The sequence below is a fragment of the Cryptomeria japonica genome, chromosome 9, assembly GCF_030272615.1.
Source record: "Cryptomeria japonica chromosome 9, Sugi_1.0, whole genome shotgun sequence".
NCBI classification, from domain to species: domain Eukaryota; kingdom Viridiplantae; phylum Streptophyta; class Pinopsida; order Cupressales; family Cupressaceae; genus Cryptomeria; species Cryptomeria japonica.
The window spans coordinates 34,333,567-34,357,104 of NC_081413.1; the positions used below are offsets into that span (position 1 = coordinate 34,333,567).

At 39.6% G+C, this 23,538-nt stretch overlaps 1 protein-coding gene across 5 annotated transcripts in view; it reads right to left on the bottom strand.

Annotated features, from left to right (window-relative positions):
- The window catches only part of LOC131045280 (trafficking protein particle complex II-specific subunit 120 homolog), a 207,232-nt gene that overhangs the window by 131,465 nt on the left and 52,229 nt on the right, over nt 1–23,538 (bottom strand). For all 5 annotated transcript variants that reach the window (XM_057978835.2, XM_057978834.2, XM_057978836.2 and 2 more), the window contains exons 3-5: nt 23,186–23,392; nt 22,801–22,983; nt 22,442–22,524 (exon numbers count right to left, since the gene is read on the bottom strand). In XM_057978835.2, the coding sequence (XP_057834818.1) occupies nt 22,442–22,524; nt 22,801–22,983; nt 23,186–23,392 (473 nt within the window). The remainder of the gene's footprint in view (nt 1–22,441; nt 22,525–22,800; nt 22,984–23,185; nt 23,393–23,538) is intronic.

The following is a 23,538-nucleotide window of genomic DNA, read 5'->3' on the forward strand; positions in this document are numbered from 1 at the left end:
ACCCAGTAACCGGTTGGGCAAAAAGACCGATGGTATAAGGCAAATACCAGTAGGTTGTTTTTGGTCGGTGACCAAGCTTGAACCAACTAAGTGTACTATGCTGAGGTGGAAGCCGATGAAGGACAACATGTAGGATCCAATTGTATAACGTATAGTAGTCGGTGAAGTGTGGTTTATCAAGGCTGTTGAAGAGTCAGGCAACATTAAATGAAGACTGCGAAAATCACAGGTGAGTTGCAGAAGTTTGCGGCTCGGACGACTCTTGTGTGCTGATCGATGCATGATATCTGATCTCCTTGTTGACCTAGAGAAGCAAACTGTTGGACTTTAATGGTGATTGACAGAAAGTGAGCCGTGCTTGCCAAAAATAGAAAACGTGTACAAATAGAAGAAGATATGGCGGTGCAGTGTTGCCTTGTTGCAGGAGATCGATCTCAGAGGACAGATTTGATGAGATCTGATCTGATTCAAGTCGGTGAAGAAAACCCAAAGTGCACCAAAGTTTGAATCTGTGTTTTGGCGGGAAAACAGATAAATAAATATGCAGATCAAAGATCAAAAACGTGATGCCAGTTGCGAGAAGAGTGTGTGCATGAGCAAACAGAGTGTAGATCAGACTGAGCAGAGTATTGCATCTAAGTATCTGAAGGAGAACCGGTAGCAAAGGTGTAACCGGTAAGGAGGTTTAAACAATAAATAACAAAGCTAAGGTGAACCGGTAAGAAGGCATCCGAGACTGACAGAGTGCAGAGTGAGTATTAGAGGAAGTTAGCAAAGGCAGAGATTGACCGGTAAGGGATTAGTGAGAGTGAATTGATAAAGAACCGGTGAAATAGAGAAGAGTTGTAACCAGCAGAGAGAAATAGAGAAGAGTTGTAACAAGGTAACCTTCATTGTAATAAATTGTTATTTCATTGTGTATCACTGAGTTGGAGCTCGATGTAGGGGTTGGTGTTCCTTTGGGTTGGTGCCCATAAATCATTAGGGCTTGGTGCTCCTTGGGTTGGTGCCCTAAACATTGTAACTATTGTTTCATTGTGAGGCTGGATTGGGGCAGTAGACTCCAACAACGTTTCTCACCGAGGTTTTTCCCACATTAGGTTTTCCTCGTATATCCAGTCTTGTGAATTTCATTCTTTGTGTGTTTGATTACTAGTGTCTTCATCGCTTTACCGGTTGCACACACAGTTGGAAATTGTTTGAAATCACTGATTCACCCCCCGCCCCCCCCTCTCAGTGACACATTGTGTTCTACAGTATTGCCCAATAGTAGTTGAACTTCGCCACAAGGGGCATCGAAGGTACACATGGAAGAAGAATCGAATCTAGGTGATGATAGTGTAGTTTGTGACAAGTCGTAGTTTTTGGTAGTTTCTCCAACAGTAATTCACACTGATACCCCTATTGCTTTGTCTTCTTCTGGCACGAAGGTCTTCTCAGATTTGCCTTTGATCCCTCAAGCTGCATAGAAGACAAAGTTGGTGAGCCTTGATATGTTGTTATGGGGCAATAAAGCGATTTGTTCTAATTTACCATGAGGATGTGTTAAAGCTAATGGTTGTATCTTTGACCAATGATGTTGAATGTTATGAAATGTTCCAAGAATTTAAAAGGCTTGATCATCTTTCCTCGGAAGAGAAATTCCCCTTTGAGGGCGTTGAGGCATAGAGAAGAATGTGGAGATAGTATCTCCCAAGATAGGTAGTTGTACTAAAGTTGAGACCAAAATAGATGAATTTTCAATTGCGCCCACACTTTGTCTCATCATGATGTAGATTTTGCCTTTGGTGATTTTACCCTTGAATTTCCTTCTAGAAATCCAAGGAAAACTAACCCATACTTTGCTTGCATTTCTTTCCATCCATCCTTCATCCTCAGTTATAATCTCTTTGAGATCCATTCTTCATACACTTAGTCTTGATCGGTTTTTGCTTCATCATGTCCTTAAGGCACTCTACTTGCTTGATTACTCGTCTAACATGGAACTCATGCCTTGACTTGACCGAAAGGTTGCGTTGCAAAGCCTTGCTCAATGAAACTCTTGACTCCTATCTATCGCTTAAGCACTAAAGTTGAGAGGACTCCAAGTTATCCCTAAGATCGGATTGTTGCAAAACTAAGCAATCTAAGCAAAAGAACTAACCTATGAGCAAAAAGTGGGGGTTCCCCATTTGCAATGGGGCAATGTGTATAAACGTCACAACTTCTAGCACCACCTCAAATAATTGTTCCTGAACATTTCAGAGATAAAGACTCAATCCGAACCTAAAATCTTCGGAAAATTCAACCCAACTTATCAAAAGACTAGGAAATGTACTCAAAAGGGAAGAAGAATCCCAAATTGGATCAAGGCACTTAATCTTTGATTACCAAGGTGTGTGCAAATGTATTCATTCCGACTCATAAGACCATTGCGACTCTGAGAATCCACCGTGACTAGCTACGTGAGTTATCCTAACTCCAAAAGCATCCTGGATAGAGCCTTGCTGCCAGTGAGCGTCCATAGCCCTGACGAGGTTATCGTTGTAATCTCATAGAGATTGCTCTACTTTCGATAAATTTTCTTTTAGTACCTGTAAAGATGTCTACACTTCCAAAGCCAAGTATTTTGATATTTCTTTTCATTTCAATTCTCTTTTCCTCTTGATTTTTTTTTCTTTTCTCATTTTTTCTTTCTACTACTTTCTTTTTCACATATTTTTCACACTTTAGCTCCTAAGCAATGAAGCTCACATGAGTTTGAGAATTACAGTGGCGTTGAAGCGGGATTTTAAGATTTTTCACTAGTCACAACTTCACCTAGGAAGCCAAAATGATTTAGAGCAATTTGATTGTGTAAAAATATAGTAATCAAGAGATTTATTTCAATGACTCCCTTTCGAGTCAAGTACAAATCCTAACCAAATGATAAAACTGGAGAAGAATAACTTCATAAATAGATATCTAGGAAATGGACTGAACATAAGATCCAAAATCTTGCTCGCATGTGCAAAAACAACAGAACACCTTTCTCACAAATAAGCTCCCACTTAGGACTCTAAACTAAGCAAATCGACACTAAACTAACCAAACCAAACTAAAACTAAAGAAAGCAAACTAAGCTAGAGAAAGAAAATAAACTAAAATGCATGAGCCACTTAACAATCTTGAACCGAATGACTCAAAGCAAATTAAGAACCTGACTCGTCAAAACTAAACTAAAACACACGAAAGGAAAACCTGCCCTAGACTATATACAAGACTCCTAGAATGGATATGACTCATAGAAGCAACATATGTACATGATTTAACATGATTTCTCAGATTATGCAACAGGATCATTGCAAAAGTAATGGTTTGCAGTTGAGCAAATTCATCCTTAAATATGGAGAAGCGGGCTTTCTCAATGCAACTCTCATATTCAGTCAACACCTCACATAAGATTATGAGTTGTGGCAATTCATCAAGACCGTGATCTATCCAAATGCAAGTTCTTCCTAAACCCCCATAGTAAAATTTATAATAATTCTCAAAACTAGGATTAAGGAAAGAGGCAACTTGGCATGTTTTGTGCTTAAATGGAAATTCTTGCTCAGTATCCACCAATGCATCGTAGGAAGAGAGATTATCAGCTGCTTCACGAGGTCGCCATTAGTGACATATCATCCCACGAGCATCCATGACATGCTCATTTTCATTCACTGGTTCTTGAAACAGACTTAGAACCCCTTTGAATAGTTCAATACTTTTTCCTTTTGTAATAGCATCTTGTTCATCTCCTTGCATAAACCAAGCATCCTTATGAAACACCATAAGCATATCTTTCAAAATTAGAGTCTCTTTAATATTTTGGTCTTCAAAAATTTCCTCTGGTTGATCCTTGAATGCAATCTTTGGTGGTACCTCGTCCTCAAGCAATATCTTGGGAGGTCAAAATTGATGATGAATCATGCCACTTGCCACAACTTGTTTGTCTTGGAAAAAAATTGATAGTGATTCCATTTGTACTTCCTCCATGAGATCTTTCAGCGCCCCTTCGAATAGCATTGTAGTGATGATGTCTTTCAACGCCCCTTCAAATTGTTCTTCAAACTTGGGATCACTTGTGATAATTCGTAATTCTTCATTCAACATGTCAATTTGTTTATCTTCCTCTCCAAGGGCGCTTGAAATTTCATGCAATTCATTCTCAATAATCTCCTTTTGTAGCTACTCGGAGTTTGTATCTAACTCTTCTTCTTACGATGTACTTTTCTCTTTGAATGCTAATCTGACACATTGATCCTTAATGGCTTGAACATCTTTCATCGCTTTCTCAACCTCCACTTTAACAGGTGCTTCTTTCTTTGGTATAAGGTATGCAAATTTGCTCTCAACTATATTGCGCTGATTGTTATGCTCAATGTGCTATCCTCACTATCGGATGTTGTAGTAATACCTTCTTCTTTTGATGCTAAGTTGATTGGTTGAAGGTGAGCATTCCACGACTTTTCTATAGTGTACATCTTTGATTATTCTTCCAAACTCAACTGCACTCTAGCTTGGTAGATAGCCTCTCTACATGATTAACATGTGAATTTTGAGTAAGTTATGTTGTGAATCTGGCACCAACAAGGGAGCAAGATGTCCTCTACACATAAGTCCTTCTCCATACTCAACCCTTTCTTGATCATCTCTTTGAACTTCATGAAGAACTCACTTTCAAGTACAACTGGTTCATGTACCTTTGAGAAGGAAATTTTCCCTTGCAACACTAATTCCATCCTTGATAAAAATGTTAAACAATGCATTTCATTGTATCCACTAGTGTTATGAATTCTACAATTATTCCTTGATGCAATTCGGACAAACTTTGTGGATGTAGTTGTAAATTCAAAGCCCACAAAAGTTTAAGGATATCAACTTGTCGATCATCTTGGCATTGCTATTGCCCGTCCATTGAGATATTGTTTTTCTTTTAATTTTCTGATTTTTGGATTTTTTGGATTTTTCAAATTTTCACTTCTTTTTTTTGAATTTTTTCAACTTTTTGGATTTTTCAACATAAAAGAGATCTAGCATATCTCAAATTCGGCTTTGAAAACTCATTCTGGTTCCAACTTCAGAAGATTTCAACATCAAATGTCTTCCTTCTTTTGCAAATCTGGTCGATAGTCCAGCGATCACCTTCTTGTGCAATTTTTGTTGACTACTTCAAAATATGACTTAATAAGTTCTAGCATCAAATGTTCAATTGTTCATTTGTTCATGTATTCATTGTCATACCCTCCTAGCGCCAGTTTTATTGATGTGTGTTTTGTGACACCTTACAACACAGAATAAAATATTGAGTATCTGTTGTGCGAATCGCACACCCATCCCCGTCTTGGACAGGGACCCCCCAGTTTGTGCCTTTTGTCTTTGCGGAAGAGGAAGGGGATATGAAGGGTCAAGTGCCGCTAAGTCAATTTCGGCCTCTAGGGCCTGTTGTGACGTATTCGTGCATCGCCCCATAAATGGGACCCCCTGCTTTTTGCTTTCTGGGGTTTGTTTTTCTAGTTTTTTTTTAAGGTTTTGTCTGTTAGCCTTTGCATGATGAGTGCTATTAGGGTGACTCAATAGGGCCCCAGAATTAAGGTTTCTATGAGAGTCTTCCTTAGGGCCTAGTTTTCCTCTTGTTGCTCATTGTGTCTTGCGTGGTGAGTGAATATCATCCTTGAGGGTCTGAGTTAGGTCAAGTTGGTGAGTGATGGAGTCTGGAGTGTCATCTTGATGTCCAAATGCCCTAAAATTTGGCTAAGTCTAGAATGTCCTGATCCTGAAATTTGGCTAAGTCTGGAATGTCCTGATCTTGAAATTTGACTAAGTCTGGAAAACTGAGGAATCCTCCAAAAACTAGAATTTGCAATATAACTCCTGGAGGTCTGGAACCACTCTCAAACATCCTGAAAGTATATATGGAATATAACTTAAAAGTATAAGTTCCTTATATCTTTCTTCTTTCTTATACTTAAGTGTTATATTCCATAAAATGATCCTTTGGCGAGATCTTGACAAACTCGCCCAAGTGCCCAAGCTCACACTTCTTGAGGAAAACGTTTAAAATCGCTAAAATGCCCAATTTCGGACCCTGGGGCAAAAATTGGAAAATGTCAAAAAGTTGCCAAAAGACCCTTTAGGTCCGAATTTCACTTAAAATGCCCAATTTCGGACCCTGGGGCCAAATTCAAAATTTCCCAAAAGGTGCTTTAGGTCCGAAAATGCTTGGAAAGTTGCAAAAAGCCCCCAGAGGTCCGAATTTCACTTAAAGCGTCCAATTTCAGACCCTAGGGCCGAAATTCAAAGTTGTATAAATTTGCAAAAAGGTGGTTTAGGTCCGAAAATGCCTCCAGTTCGCTAAAATCGCGAAAACTCCGAAATTTGTAAAAACGCTTAAAACTCCGAAATTTGGAAAATATGCTAAATGGTCCGAAATTTGCCTTAAAGTTGCGAAAGACCCCAAATGGTTCGATTTTCTTCGATTTTGCAAAAGGGCGGTTATGCTCCGAAATTCTTTCAATTCGCCAAAAGGAGTCTAAATCGCAAAATTCCAAACACGCCAATGGTCCGAAGTTTTTTAAAAAGGTTGCGAAACATGTCCAAAGGTCCGAAATTCATTGGATTTGCAAGAATAGGCAAAAGGTCCGAAGTTTTTTAAGTTCGCAAAATGTGTTAAGTGGTCCGAAAACGCCTTGGTAAAACGAAAACATTTAAAGCTCCGAAAAATGCCAAAATCGCAAAGGGCGCCGAATGGTCCGAAGTTCGCCCTTAGGATTAGAAAACGCAATTTAAAGTTTGCAAAATAGCGCCAGGCTCCGAAATCCAGAAAGGGCATGAGTGCTAGGATTTTAAAATTTGCAAAAGCTCTTCAAACCTCCAAAATCGCGCTATAAGAAGTTTTCAAACGCCATAAACCCATTCAAAACGCCCAAGACTCCAAAGGTAAAATCACGCAGAAGTAAATCGCCCAAACACTATCAAGACCAAGGATCGGATTTCACATTCGAAGAGAAAGAAGCATTTTCAAGATACATCTTACAAAGAGCTTCTCAAGCCAGACATCGTAATTAAATTTAATGTTTGTTAAATTAAATTATTTAATTTTTCAAATTGATTTATTGAAATGAAATTAATCGTTCGCAGGTCGCAGGACGTCATTAGAGAACCAGGAGAAGGCCTCAGATGCAAGTCAAAGAAGGATCGCAATCAAGGCTAGGCGTTGAAGACTAAAAAAAGAAAAAGATGTGGGAACGCGCTGCAGGAGCGCGAGAGCAACCAAACATTGGGAACCATGCCGCTGAACAAAGATAAAGTCCACCACCGGGACCAAAGACCAAAGAACACTCTGAATGCTGCAAGTTTATGCCTTCTCGAGAAAAGGCACATAGCTAGATTTAATTCCAGGAATTCAATTTCTAGAAAGCTGAAATTGTTTTATTGTAAAACTACCTATGGGTCCCGTGCAAGATATTTTGTGGACAACTATTCTCAACCACCAAGAAGATCGGATAGACTCAAATTAATGCCAAAACAGTTGTAGGTGGTTGAAATTGTGGTTGGTTGGATAACTGAGAATTAATTGGGCATGGGTTAAAGCTGCCAGCTTCTGGATGGCAAGTTGCAGCCCTTGGATGCAGTCCATCCTAGCCTTCGATTCAAAATTGTAATATCTATAAAAGGCAGAGGCCTTTCTTTTGTAAAGGGTTAGATAGTTAGAGGGTTAGATAGTTAGAGATTGTTGGATAGTTAGACTCTGTTGAGAGAGTTAGATTTTAGAGTTAGAATAGGTTAGATTTTAAGCAGTAGCATAGAGATGTTGCAGAAATTGTTGTAATAGGCAGCTGAAATCAATATATAGACATTGATTTGGTGTTTATTGTCTTGTTTTCATCCTGTTTGCACAGTTTCTCTCAACATTTTAGATAGATCTTTCTATTTTGGGTGTGCAAGTATTTGATAGATTCAAGCTCATACCATTGAGGATATATTGATTGTGTATCCTTTTGTATGGTTAACCTGAGCCTTTAATTGTGCTTAGTTCAATTGCAGGTGTCCGTCTGAGCTGCGCTAGAATTGGGTGCTTAGTCGTGTGTCTCCAGTCTGAAAATCTTCCAAGTCCCTTTGAAGATTGCACCGTTCCTGCAAGGTTGTGAGCTATTTTGGCCAAGCAGGAATTGGTTATGTTGAATCCGTCTACCCGCATACCCATGTTGTTAGTTTTAGATCTCCTAACCCTTTCCTTTTGCTCTTTATTGCGTAATTCGAGAATCACAGCAGACTAGCTTGTTGCAAATCGTAAGTCCCCTTGTGTTTTCAACAAAAGCACATCAAACCACTGAGCAATCCTGCAGTCAAGACTTGACAAACGAAACCTTGAGGTTGTCCCCTCTGATCAAATACGAAAAAATAGCATTAGGGACTTCCTTATCTCAAGAGAGGATAGGATACTCAGCAAGTTTATTCTATTCTACGTTGGCCGTATGGAGTTTGCAGCAATGCGATTTCAGACACGTCAACAGTATCTTATCCTCTCTTGAACAAAGACCTCTCAAATGTTAAGCTATGTGATCAAATGAGGTGACTCCAAGGTTCCTACTGCATACAAGCTACTTTATGTGGGATAGACTCAATGTATAGGTGTGATTGCTGGTAATACAAGGGAACTTATGTTATGAACTACAACCGGAACATGAACATCGAATGTATCAATCATGTGATGCTTCTTTTCCTAAATTTACACAAACTCAAATGGAAAAAAGGACAAAAGGGAGAAAGGGTTTAAAGAGACTAATCAATGATAACTCGTGATTCCTAAGGACAATGACCATAATGAATGATGCTCTAATGGCGCAATGCAAATGAAGTATTCACAATCAAACATAGCCACAACAATAATTAGGTTTGGGCTAACCATGCAAAACAACTTGCAATCAAAAAGGTGTAAATGGTATGAACTAAAGGATTCATCAAAATATCATCACACTTTTCCATCACAATCAATGAACTTTATCTAAACTTGAGAAGTAACAAGGAACCATGCAACATGTAGAAATTACACATAGAGATCCACCATGCTTCGATGAAGATCATGTATTAAAATCAAGTATTCGCAACAATTCCTTCCTTCCTCCTCCAACGCTACTCTACTTCCTATCTTACTTCTATTAACCTTTATAAATGAGGAGCAAGCCTTTTATAGACTTCCTTTACAAATGAATGGCTAGGATCAAATCCGAATCCATGGCCAAGATTACAAGATAAGGCCTAATTAGGGTTAGTTACAACTAACTTCTTCTTGGCCAATGAGATAATTACATGGAATTGAATACATGTCCATCTTTGAATGTGCACCAATGAGTGATGAGTTTAGGTACATTGAACTTTCTGCCTCCACATGTGGTAGTTATCCTCCTCATTAAATGAGTCAAGTACATTGAATTTGGATGTGTTACAAGTGCGGTTGTCGTTGCACCAAAAGATCAACCTGTTAATGTCCGATACAACCACTAGACTTATAGAATCCACAGGAGGCGGTTAAGCCATGTCACAAACCCGAGCGTTGCACTGCACAACACAAGGAGACCAAGGGCGCACACCTTGCAACAATCCCCCCCCAAGCGCAAGCGAGGGGTTTGAACTTGTGACCAAGCTCTGTTACCACTTGTTACAAGTGCGGTTGTCGTTGCACCAAAAGATCGACCTGTTAATACCCGATACAACCACTAGACTTATAGAATCCACAAGAGGCGGTTAAGCCATGTCACAAACCCACGCGCAACACAAGGAGACCAAGGGCGCACACCTTGCAATAGGATACTTTGACTTGAAATGATGTGATTGGGTTGATGATGACTAGGCGCCACCTCAGCTCGCTCCTTTGGTAGATCATCACAAAGAAGTGCTTCTGTTGGGCAATATCTCTTGATACTCCACTTGCAATGGGTTATATTCCCAAAATACATCATCTTCAAATGTTCTTGATTTCACCCTTTGCACTTTATCTCCTCCTTTTGCTAGCTTGATCCCTTAATCATATCATCCTTCTTTATGAATGTCACCTTGCTTTGATCTCCTTCATATTTTATCATTGTCTTCCTTATACCTCGAATGTACTTGACCTTTAGTTGTAGCTTTCACTTGCACTATCTTCCTTCGTCATCGCCTTAAGTATGCTAATTTTTGTACTTGCATTGCTTGATGTCATGATGTCTCTCTCTTCCATGGTTGTCATATCTTTCATCCTTGGATTCTTCTTATTGTTGAGATCATTCATGTTGTAGTGGATACGTTGAGGTTGTCAAGTCCTTCCTCGCATGTTGTTGATGAATTATCCATCTACTTTCCTTGGATAGCTTGAACCTCGACCTTGAGCTTCCCTTGTGTTGATGAGTCCTTCACGTTGTGGAATACTTTGTCATTCACCAAGCACGTGATTGAGTTCTCTCTATTTCACCATCACTCCAAGCATCTTTTCTTGTATCAAACCTGGAAAAAGAGAACACATTTTGAATTAAGAAGAATGAAATAAAACTCAAACTTAAACATTATTAATTCATGATGAAGAAAGAAAATAACATTAACACTTTACTAATCATGCTTTCAAAACCCTTTCAAATCTGGAAATGATACTCTGAGTCTGTAAATGTTGATGTTCCAAGTCTGGTTATTGCTCAGCTGTTCATGAAAACCACTCAGATCTGAGTATGAAAGACTTGTTTCTCCTTGATAATTAGCTTCTTTTTCTGCCTTCAATGCCCACTTGAAATCTGTTTTCTTTGTGAAAATCACCCTTCCTTCTGGAATTGAATCAATGAATGATAAAATGAAAGTTTCTTTCCTATACTTTATGAAATTGATCTCGTTTCAAGAGGAGGTCAGCCTCTAGCATTTTTAATTCGTTTTCATTTTAAATGTTTTTCCTTTCCTTGAGAAATTTGGAGTTGTTCACACCTTAATCAGGTCAGCCCAGCCTTCTCTTATTAGCATCAGATTTCCATTTGCTTTTTGTTTACCGCTACAACTGGTAAATTAAATACAGGAAATAATAATGTACATGACAAATGCATACCAGACACGGCAGTAAAATATATCTTTATTCGCACATTCAATTATTACAGAGAAGAGACCAAAGATGGTCGGCGAAGGATTACAATAGATCCGACAATACCATGCCACTTCCTTGATAGTGCACGACATATTTAAAGGACCCAACGGTTGCCGAGAGGTACACAACCGTCAACCAACCGACACATAACTACCCGAGACTGACAACCCACTCAATACAATCAATTAATACCATGTCAGATAACAAATATTATCAAACATAACAATAGGTAATTTATGCCAACAACATCATCCCCCGCAAAAGAAAAAGTTGTCTTCCAAACGACAAGCAAATATCAAGTAATATTCGGGAAGACTAACAATGTACAGCGATTTCGACTGGACAACCCCAACTTGTTGTGTACCTGCCAAATCAAATGGGGGTCTGGGGGCAGCGCCCCCAGCGAGGTCAAGGGGCAGCACCCCTTGCAAGGTCGAGGGGAAGCGCCCCTCGCGGGGTCGAGGGGAAGAGCCAACACCAAATTGCAACCTTCAAAACCACACAGAACTCCATGGCGCACATGATTTCCGTGATTTTTTAAGACTCCAAATGCTGATGAAGCCAAAAAAGAGCTTTAACCAACGTCTGCAACATGTCATGAAGAAACCACTTTGTTGTACGGAACGATGGCATTGAGAGGATTGTACCATATATGACACGATGAGAACTCCACACGCAGGCTAAGGTTGATGACATACGGCTGATTGGTGTTCCCGTACAGGATGCAACCACTATTGTACGATGCGAAAGAAATGCTCTAGTCGTACGGTGTCGACAATAGGCTTTGTCCTTACGAGATGAAGTATCCTCCGTACGGTGTGGGCAATATAATCTATCCGTACATGACGGAATTGACGTATGGCAATAACTCCTTGGAACTTCGAAATGTGCATTGACAGTAGGGAACAATGCACTAGATGTCGTACGAAAGGAATGCACCTATGATACCGTACGAGATGAATGAACTTGCCATACCGTACGGAATGAGTTGAAAGTCATACAATACAAAGCAACGACTATCGTGAAGTCCGTATGATTATTCCACAATTATGTTGTACAGTTGGACGTACGATTCTGAGGTGATGTACGTGGCAAGGAGAAGGTGGTTGTATGGTGATTCCTTCATGGCGGTTTGATGTCCGCACGGTGATGATTCCCTCATGGCGGTTTGATATCCATACGGTGATTCCCTCTTGGCAGTTTGATGTTCGTACGGTGATTCCCTTCTGACAGTTTGATGTCCGTACGGTGGTAATTTCCTCCTAGCAGTTTGGTGTGATGTCGTCTTGGTCTTTACTTGCCTTCGTGTCTCCTTCCGTACGGGTTAAACCTTATTCCCTTCATCCAACCTGTTGTGACCATTTCAAACATCGCCCCATTGCAAATGGGGACCCCTGCTTTTTTGCTTTTTAGGGTTTGTTTTCTAGGTCTTTTAGGGTTTTGTCCGTTAGCCTTTGCATTTTGAGTGTCGCCAAGGGGATCACATGGATAGCAAGTCCGGCTTGAGTGATGTCCTGATCCTGAAATTTGGTTAAGTCTGGAATGTCCTGATCCTGAAATTTGGCTAAGTCTAGAATGTCCTGATCCTAAAATTTGACTAAGTCTGGAAACTAAAAAACCTCTTGGAGGTCTGACTAAGTCTGGAAACTAAAAAACCTCCTGGAAACTAGATTTTGCAATATAGCTCCTGGAGGTCTGAAACCACTCTCAAACATCCTAAAAGTATATATGGAATATAACTTAAATGTCACTTATACTTAAATGTTATATTCCATAAAATTTTCCTGTCGAAGAGTTCAAAAAAGTCGGATTTCGCTCCTGACCCTCTCAGGAGGTCCAAAGCGAATCTCGCCCCTGACCCTTCCAGAGGGTCCAAGGCGAAAATCAATCTAGGAATCATTTCTTGCCTTATTTGACCAAATGTTGACTTGCAAGGCATTTTGAAAGGAAAATTGGAAATATTTATAAACTTTGAAATGATGAATTTTTTCCAAGATTAGAAATTTCGCTCCTGACCCTTGCTGAGGGTCCAGAGCGAAATTCATTGTAGATTTCATTTGCCAACTTGCTTGAATTTGAAACCTTGTTCCTGGCCTTGAAAATGATCTTACCTTGCCCTGTGAAGTGGTTTGAAACTAAAAGATAGAGCAATTTAGCCTAGATTGTAAATTTCGCTCCTGACCCTTGCTGAAGGTCCAAGGCGAAAATGTTGTTCAAGTTTATTTCTCGCTAATTTTGGCTAACTTGTTTTGTGCAGGGTTTCCCAGAGAGAAGATTGGACGTTACTGGATGCATTTGAAAATTTGACAGTTTGAAAAATGGTGAATTTTGGGCAACAAAGAGAAAATCGCTCCTGACCCTCTGTAAAGGTCCAGAGCGAAATTCTCAAAAGTACATTTTTCTTGCAAAGTCAAAGCAATTTTTATGGTTGGAATGGATGCGTAGAGGTATGTTTTACCCATTGAAGAAAATTTGGAGGGCCAACAAGAGGTAGATAAGCTTGAAATTGAAAAATCGCTCCTGACCCTCTCTGAGGGTTCAGGGCGAAATTCTCCATGAAGGTCACTTTTAGCATTGTTGTGATCAAGATGAGGTATTAAAGGCAAGATGAGCGGTGGAATGAGCATGATGAAGCTCCCAAACTCGTTTAAAGATCCTCGTTTATACCTTAGAAGCGATTGGGAGTCTAAAGAATAAGGAAACATACCAAGAAGCAAAAAAGGCGCTCCTGACCCTCACTGAAGGTCCAGAGCGATTTTCTTGAAAAACACATTATTTTATCACTTGTTGGGCTTAAAGATTTATTCATAGCATGAAAAAGGAAAGTTCTTCCTTATCAAGGTGATTTCAAAGGGAAAGGTGACAGAAAATAGCTTAAATTTGCAAAAGCGCTCCTGACCCTCACTGAAGGTCCGGAGCTAGATTCTAAAAGTACAATTTTCTTGCAAGGACAAAACAAGTTTTGTGATTAAAATAAATGGAAGAGGGTGTGTTCTATCAGTTGAAGATAATTTGGAGAAACAACAAGGCATGGACAAGCTTAAATTTGCAAAAGCGCCCCTGACCCTCACTGAAGGCCCAGAGCGATTTTTGCAAAAAACTACAACTTTTCTTCAAAATTGTGCTAAGGCAAGGATGAGATAAGGCAAAAGGACCCCAAGAAACTTGATGAATATTATATTGCCTTTGAAAATTGAGGATTTTAGTCACAAAATAAAAAATCGCTCCTGACCTTTGCTAAGGGTCCAGGGCGAGAAACTTCAAAATCATACTTTTTCCTCACAATTTGATAAAACCAAGTTTGCGAGTCAGTGAGAAGATCTAGTTGGAATGTCTTGAAGAGGTTTTGGACGTTGAAAAATGCTAATCTTGAGCAAAAATTGAAAAATCGCTTCTGGCCTTCACCAAGGGCCCAGGGCAAAACTTGTGATATCCTTCATTTTCTACATTGCTTGAGCATTGAAATTCTTAACGAATTCACCAAATTTGCTAATTTTGAGCCCTTCGAAGATTTTGAATCAAATTCACATTAAATTAAGGCATTTTGAATTTAATAAATTAATTTTTAAGCCTTGAAATTAATAAAAAATTCCCTTGGAGGCATCTAAAATTAATTTTGGAATTAAAAAAATTAAAAGTTGAGCACACAAGGCATTATTTTACCTTTATTTCACAAGTCGGCCTACTCCTTTCGAGGTTTTATTTATTATTTCACCTTTTATTTGCTAGGTCGGCCTCATGGGTAAGTGGAAGGTGAGCGCTCTATATATTGGAGGTGTTTTTTCACAATTCAAATCATTCAATCATCCTTTCAAGTGCGAATTTGGAGAGCTAATTGAAGGTGTGAAATCTAGCTGGAGTGGAGCAAATTTCTACTAAGTGTGGAGACTAAGGAGGGCGAAATTCATTTTGAAGGCTATTGGAGAGGCGAATTTCTTGCTAGATTGGAGGATAATTTCCAAATTTTTTAAGAGGCTAGTGGAGTTTATTCTTTTCCAAGGTAGAGGAGGCGCAATTCATCCAAAGGAGGACTATAAACTAAGCCTTGTCCATCAAAATCCGGTCTTCTCTCATAATTTTTTCAAGGTTTTTTTAGTTAAGCACTCAAAGGAGGAGGTATGAAGAATCATTTTTGAAGTTCTTATTCAAGACTTATTGTGATCCCATTGCAATTTTGTAAAGTCTAAGTCTTGAAGATCCAAATTCCATTCATTATTAATTTGAAAATGTGTAATTCTTGATTTATCATGACTTTTTTCAAATTAATATCTTAAGTTTTACCTTTGAAAGGTCTTAAATTTCATGCTTTAAGGTTTGATGCTCAAAAGACTAACTTTAATATTTTGTGTAGGCATCAAATGGAGATCCCGGAGTTGGAAAATCAAGCCAGATCAAGGACCGTCTCCTCCAAGAAGATCAAGCAAGGACAAGGGCGACCTCCTCCAATCTAGCATCGACAAGGATGGCTTTCTTCGATCAAACATCAACAAGGGCGACCTCTTCCAATCCAGCATTACAAGGCGAGGTACATCATCATCCTGCACATCAGAGACAAAAGAAGTCAGAGCAAAGGGTTCGTTGAAGAAGCAGATAGTTCCAGATGAATTAATTAAAGCCAGCTTCTCAACAACATCAAGTTGAATATCTACCAAGTTACAAGTGTCAGACGAGGTGGCATCCTAGTCATCACTTATCCAGTCAGTGTGGTCCACCTCAGCATGTCCAGATTCAATGTACCTAACTCATGGAAGGTGGCACAAACTTTGATGTACCTACCCCAGCTATCCATTGGTCGAATTTTCCAGAGAGGACATGTGTCCAATTAATACAATTTTATCATTGGTCAAGCATTAAACGTTATGTAATGGTTGTAACAAACCCTAATTAGGGTTTTTTTTGTTGAATCCTGGCCATTGATCTCAAATTGATCTGAGCCATCGAATTGTATTATGGGCACTATATAAGTCCCGGCTCTTCATTTGTAAAGGATATATAGAAAGCAGTTAGAAAGAAGAGTGATTAGAGTCAGTAGTTAGAATAGCGAATTAGTCTAGCAATTAGAGTAGAGTAGAGAGAGAAGGCAAAGATTGTTGCCAAGATGTTGTTGTAAAAGACTTGTAAAACTTCATTGAAGAAATGGTGAAATTTATGGGTCGATTCGACAATTTGCATGGTCTCTATACTTCTCATATTTGATTTCATGTTATTAGATGAGTGGAAGAAATGTGTTTGATTGATGGTGAAATTCGTATGTCCATACTACTAGCAGTTTGTTGATTGCAGACTTGCCTTGTGTAGTCAACTGGAATCATTCAGCTTAAGCTTAACTTCAATTATCGCTTCTTCATTGATATGCATCAGCCTGATGATGTCTATGCCTGCAGTGATGATTTGAACATCATAAAGCTTTCCTTCGAAGATCGCACTAACCTTGTGGAGATGGTCCTGGGATGTCAAAACAAGACTTAGTTAGAATTTCATCAAAGATCATTCATTGCTCTTACATTCTTAATGTTAGGATTAGATCCTTTCCTCACCCTCATCTTTTTCCTTTTTTTTTTCAAGTCAAAGCTAGTAAAAACCTATGTTCCAGCAATATTCAAAGCAAATCAGAAGTTTAGTCACCAAGCGTAAGACCCCTTGAAGAAACAGCATTCACAACGACCACTGGTGCGTATCCACACTTAGAGATCCTACAGCAAAGAACCTTTAAGTCACCCTGATTGATCCTTTTTGCGATATCTTCAGCATTCAGAGGCTTTATTCAAGAGAGGATAAGGTACCTTTAGGTATTTTATTCTGTGTTTGATAGTGTACAAAATACACGTCAACACAACCCCGGACCCTACCAATGTACAGTTTGTTTGTGTGGCTTTTCTGAATTTCACCTCTATACGGATTTGTGGTACGAAACTCTTCTTGGGTAGTATTCCGCAGGGCGTACGAATCTTTTTGAGGTAAATGGTGTGCTTCCAAATTCCGTACGAATGATGTGCTCTCAACTTGTACAACCTTCTCTCATACAAACCCCCTATAGCATACAGATAACGTGCATCATTATTCCTGCAACTTTTTTTCTCCTTCTCATACGGCCTAACCCCATACAATTCCTTCGAGCCTGTTGGACTTTGCACTTCCTCAATTTCACCAATCTGTAGCATGTTACAGTCGGGGTGGAAGACTTCATAATCCTCCATCTGCCAGTGAAATAATCCATTAAGAGAACTCGTCTCATCCTCAAAGCAATCTTCCAGTTCGAGCACTGCTTCATCTTTGAGTTTCATTCCTTTCCTCCCTTTGTCCATACCTAACTCTCCACCCTCATACTCAAAGTCCGAGGGTGCCAGTTCTACACTCACCGCCTGGTTCCTCAAGTCAATGATGTGCTTCCTCCCGTCACTCTCGATCGAGAGTGTGTTTCGCTTCCAGTTATGATTCACCTTGGCAGTGACCAACCATCCCCTCCCGAGGAGTGCATCGTACGCCTTCTTCTGTAACCGGATGACTACAAATTCCAAGAAAAATTGTTGTGTCCCAATCATTACTTTTTGTGCCATCAATGTTCCCAACGGTTGGATGTCGTGTTGGTCAACACCTACCAAGTGGAAAGTTGGTGGCCAAAGCTTCGTCTTCCCCAGACATTTCCATGTATCTTCTGGCAATACATTTACTCCCGAGCCTCCATCGACAATGGTGTTTGTCAACTTCTTCCCCATTATTTCCATCTCAACGACCGTCGGCTTCCTCCCGATGTTCACCATCAACAACATTGGATCACTGAACTCATTCCCTTCGGCTGATGGTTTTCTCATCAGTTCCTCCTCGTGTGGCTTACATTGTTTATGGATGACTAAGTCGTCATTGACCGTGTTGGCAATTGCCATTCTCAGTTGCCGCATAGTTTGAAGAAGGTCTACCACCTTGATGGGTACGGTTGTTTGTAGCACCTGTCGGACTATGTTCTTCTATGACTCCCACAATGACATACTTGCAGTTCCATTGGAAGTTACTTGTTCCTTCGCCAACACTTGTTCTACTTCGGATTGTTCCTTTTCCGTACCAGAGTTTAAATACATCGCCTTCTTTTTTTGTGCTCTTGTGATTGCCAAAACTACACGCTCTTGTTCCTCCACGTCCAGCATATTAATACCCTCCTGATTCGGGCAGTTGGTGTCTTCATGGTCACCTGGTCCATACCATTTGCACAATAATTGTATGTTGTCTTTCTTGTTATGGCAGTCTCTCACAAAGTGCCCCCATTCACTACATTGTCGGCACTGTATGATAGGACGTCCTCTCAAGTCGTACTGTATTTGGTTTCGCCCTCGTTGATTTCCATAACCACTTGGCGATACATTTTTTGATTTCGATGGGCTGGATTCTCCCTGTGTGAAGAGTACTTGTGTACTTCTCATCTTCAAATTGTAGGGGCACTTCTTGATTGAATGCCCCAGCACTTGGCAAATTTCACAAAACATATTTCTCAGACAATTACCTTTCGTGTGCCCCTCCCTTTTGCACTCAATACACCATAGTTCATTGCCTTCATTGCTGATTCCTTTCTCAACCTTCAACTCTTTCATCATTCTCGACATATCCCGTCGAAGGGCTCGTACGGTTTTGGATTCTTCGTCACTGCTACCTTCAGTGCTCCCATCATCATTGGTCTTCCTCTTCTCTCAGGAGGAGGTTTTATTTTCACTCTCGATATCCATCGCTTGATTGTACGCATCAGCGTATGAGGACGGAGGCACTACTTTCATCTTCTTGCGCAGTGAGGGTATCAATCCCTCCGTGAACCACCTCTTCTTCAACCTGTCGGCTGGCTGGTTTTCCATCTTGTTCAACAGTTCTTTGAGCCAACGGTTGTAAGCGCGTACACTCTCATTTTTCCCTTGCTTAGTACTATAGATTTCGGCCACGATCACATTATCCCTCAAGAGTTTGAATTCCTCCTAGAACGCCCTCTTCAGATCACTCCATCTCGTCTTGTGTTGGGCGTCGAGGTCTGTGTACCAGTCAATGGCGATCCCCCGAAGGGTGGCAGGAAATGCCTTCAACCAGTAGTCCCTATCATCTTGGCCATTTGCCTCCCAAATGGTTATGCATGTTTTGCAATGTTGTACCGGGTCCTCCGACCTGTCTCCTGTGAACTTCGGCAGTTTCTGCTTCTCCTAGGTGTTCAACATTGTTTTTACTCGGAAGGTACGTGTGTATTCACCTTGTGTGTCATACCTGGGTGGACTGTTTCGACCGCTACATTTCGGTGCTTTCCCTGCACTCTCGACCACATAGGCATCCTCTACACGACCACCTTCAACGTCCCCAACACTTCAAGTACTTCCAGGTGTGTCGAACCTAAGTGAACTGTTCCGACCGCTATGTTCCAATGCTTTCCTTGCACTCTCCGACACGCGCGCGTCCTCTACACGTCCACCTCCAGTGTCCCAACACTCCGAGTACTTCCAAGCTTCGACTCGTCTCTGTGCTCCCTCCGGCCGAGGGTCGGCAGGTCATCTAATCGCTTGGTCTTGACCACCCTGTGGCCTCTTCTCACCTTTGATGGGATCTACGAACATGAATCACCCAAGGCTTACCCAATTTCTTTTAAGGCAACGGCACCAAAATGTTTACCGCTACAACTGGTAAATTAAATACAAGGAATAATAATGTACATGACAAATACATACTAGACACGGCAGTAAAACATCTTTATTTGCACATTCAATTATTACAAAGAAGAGACCAAAGATGGTCAGCCAAGGATTACAATAGATCCGACAATACCATGCCACTTCCTTGACAGTACACGACATATTTAAAGGACCTGACGGTTGCCAAGAGGTACACAACCGTCAACCAACCGACACATAACTACCCGAGACTGACAACCCACTCAATACAATCAATTAATACCATGTCAGATAACAAATATTATCAAACATAATAGGTAATTTATGCCAACACTTTTCACTTTTTATGAAGGGATTTTAATCATTCTGCCAGGTCAGCCCTTTCCTCATTGCATTCTTCACACGTTGCACCTGTTTTGAAAAGATTTTGTCAATTTTTTAGACAAGTCAGCCCTATGGCATATTAATTAATTTTTGGTATATATAACCAATCATTTCGCGAATTTTAGACCACTCATTCACTGCAATTCAAACATGACTCTACTCTGCTCTGCATTTAGGCGAATTTCTGCCCTGCTATCAGAATTTTGTGGATTTTGTGCACTCAAGGATAAATTTGATGCAACCTCACCATTTCGTGGATTTTGCAACTTTGTGGATTCCTTGAGGTCGTGGATAAAACTTGATCAACATCAAATTTTCAAGTCGTGGATTTCACCCAGTAAAGGATAAAATTGTGGGAAGGTGAAATTTCCATGGATTCTTGCTCCTTGTGGAAAGATTTTATCAATCCACAAAAGTCATGGATTTTCCTTGGAAAACTTGTCTCAGCCCCATGATGACAAAGTCGTGGATTTTGAGGCATCATGGACAAAATGACTAATCATGGAAAAATGTCACTCTTCACAGGAATTTCAAGGATTTTAATGACTTGCATTTTACTTGATCTTCTCCATCTTTCTTGCGCTTCCTTCTTGAAGAGGGTTTCTTGATGAGTATTCCATCATTGAGGTGCATTTGTGCTCTTTCCTTTCATCATTCAACCTTGTTCTCATTTCTTTCACTCTCACATCACTTTTTGGTTCATCATTCCCTTGATCATTTCTCACCCTTCGTTCTTGAACTTGCTTCACTTAGGCATTCATTTGCTCAAACATGGGATATTTCACTTATCTCCACAAGGTCATGGATTTGAGCAATTCATGGATAAATCTTGCCTTATCACCAAAAGTCGTGGATTCCTTCATATCGTGGATTCTTGCATAGCGTGGATTTCAATCAGGCGTGGATTTTGGCTGATCGTGGATTTGTGAGGGTTATGGATAGACTGATCATTCCACCTTTTAGCCTGATTTGAGCATCGAGCCTTTCAAGTCGTGGTCAGCCAGTTTTGAATTTCTCCACCTCATGGAGTTTTCAATTGCATCCACACTTTGTTTTATCATGATGTCAAGTTTGCCTTTGGTGAGGATTTTACCCTTGAATTTCCTTCCGGAAATCCAAGGAAAACTAACCCATACTTCACTTGCATTTCTTCCCATCCATCCTTCATCCTCAGTAATAATCTCTTTGACATCCATTCTTCATCCACTTAGCCTGGATCGATTCTTGCCTCCTCATCCTATCCATAAGGCACTCTACTCACTTGATTACTCATCTATCATGGAACTCATGCCTTGACTTGACCTAAAGGTTGCATTGTGAAGCCTTGCTCAATGAAACTCTTCACTGCTATCTATCACTTAAGCACTAAAGCTGAGAAGAATCAAAACTATCCCCAAGGAAGATCGGATTGTTGCAAAACTAAAAAATCTAAGCAAAAGAACTAACCTACAAGCAAAAAGTGGGGGTCCCCATTTGCAATGGGGTGATGTGTGAAAACATCACAACGGTTTTGGCCATTAATGTTGTTTAGTTTTCGTAGCCAACTCATGGTTTTTCTACAATTTAAGGATAGGCCCAATGCAACCATCAATAATTAATTTAAAATAAAAATAATTTATCTGATATGTTCTATCAAGAAAGAAACTCTTAAAGGAGAACAATAAGGTTTCAAATGACCAAAGTTGTATAAGAAGACAGGTAGTATGCTTTGAGTCATACAAGCAAAAATTATTCTCAAGAACAAATTGGCAAACCAAAAGATAAAGATTTTTTCAACAATTCTGATTTAATCAGAAAAAAAAATGGATTAAGGTTAGGGTTTCCAGAAAGAAATCATGCAGCCAACAAAAATCACAAAAAACTAGGGTTTACATGAAAAAGGAGTCAAAATTGCAATCTGATTGGTTTGGGGGCAAGTTTTAGGCAATTTTATTGTGATCAATAATGAAAAATTTGCATCATTTTACTGTAAAACCAGAAGCTAAAGTTTTTGTTAGTGAAAATTTGTGTGGCTGGCTAATTCATGATTTATCACAAAGTTTTCATGATCAATGTAGTTATGCTTTGAGTAACTATAATTAATTGATGATATCAAACAGTTGCACTTGCAATAAGATTGTATAAAATTTAAATCATACCTCAAAAATGACCAACACAATTGTGTTGTGCTAGAAGCAGCAATTATATATCAGTGCAAACGCATACAAGAACAAAAGTACATTGCTAGAAATTGCTTTAGTCACTCAAACAATTATTATTTTAAATCTTTAGCCACACCACAGCTGTACAAACAAATACAAAACCAAATCTGTAATAAACTCACCTTCGATATAGTTGGATCACTTCATAATACCGGTACTTTACTTCCTCTTCCAACATTTGATCTTTCTGTCCCATCCGGTCTATCTAGACATGTGAAAGACTTACAAGTTGATAATGACTTCACGAATAAAGGATTCCTCAACAACTAATGATAATTTAACATTACAATCAAAGTGGAAACAAAGTAATTTAATATATTTGAAATTAAAGATGAAATAAAAGCAGGTAATTTAAGAGTTGAGAGCCAGAAATATAGTAATTGACTGGGATCCAAAAGACGATATAAAAGACATTAAATATCAAACACAAGTTTCTTTTCTACAAATATTAATGTAGCATGGATCTCTATGATCAACATACCACTAAAGCGCACACACTGCCCTCTATGGCTCCAGCATGCCAAAATACATCTCCTGTTAATCGGGCAAGTTCTATTGCTGTTGAGTAATGGGCATTTGCATCTACTGGTGAACCTGCCAAAAGGCAAAAATCTCCAATTGTCTTTTGGGCACGTCCAAGCCTCCTTTTCTTTGCTTTAATCACCTGTATTAAATAGCATTGCAGATTCATATCCTTTAGCATATCTTTGCAATATCTAAACTAACAAATATAATAATCAATGGCATTGCAGATTCATATCCTGAAATTCCTCCCATATTCTCCAAACCATTTGTTAGGTTCTTAATTCCAGTTTTAGATTCACCTGGAACATACACATTTCCTTGAACAGTTATGTGAGACAAACCTCTTCTGAGCTTAAACTTGCTTGAGAATCTAATGGAGTCTTGAGAATGGTTCCAGTAGATTCTGCATGGAGGACCCATTTTTCAAACTCCATCAATAATGCTGCTGCAATATCCTGTATCAATGTTTGCATGTGAAATTCTAATGCTTGCCAGTCTGCAGGTGGGAACATAATTAAATTCTGTCGCTTTTTGTCATCCTCCTCAAGCTGCATTGTGAACAAACATAAGTCAATTACTAATCACCTACTTCAGGAATCAAAGTCTGCGTATCTGTGAGTTCATAATATTAACTCCAATATGAGATAAAAAGGCATATATACAAATTATCTCAGTTCTAAATATGCTAAAAAAT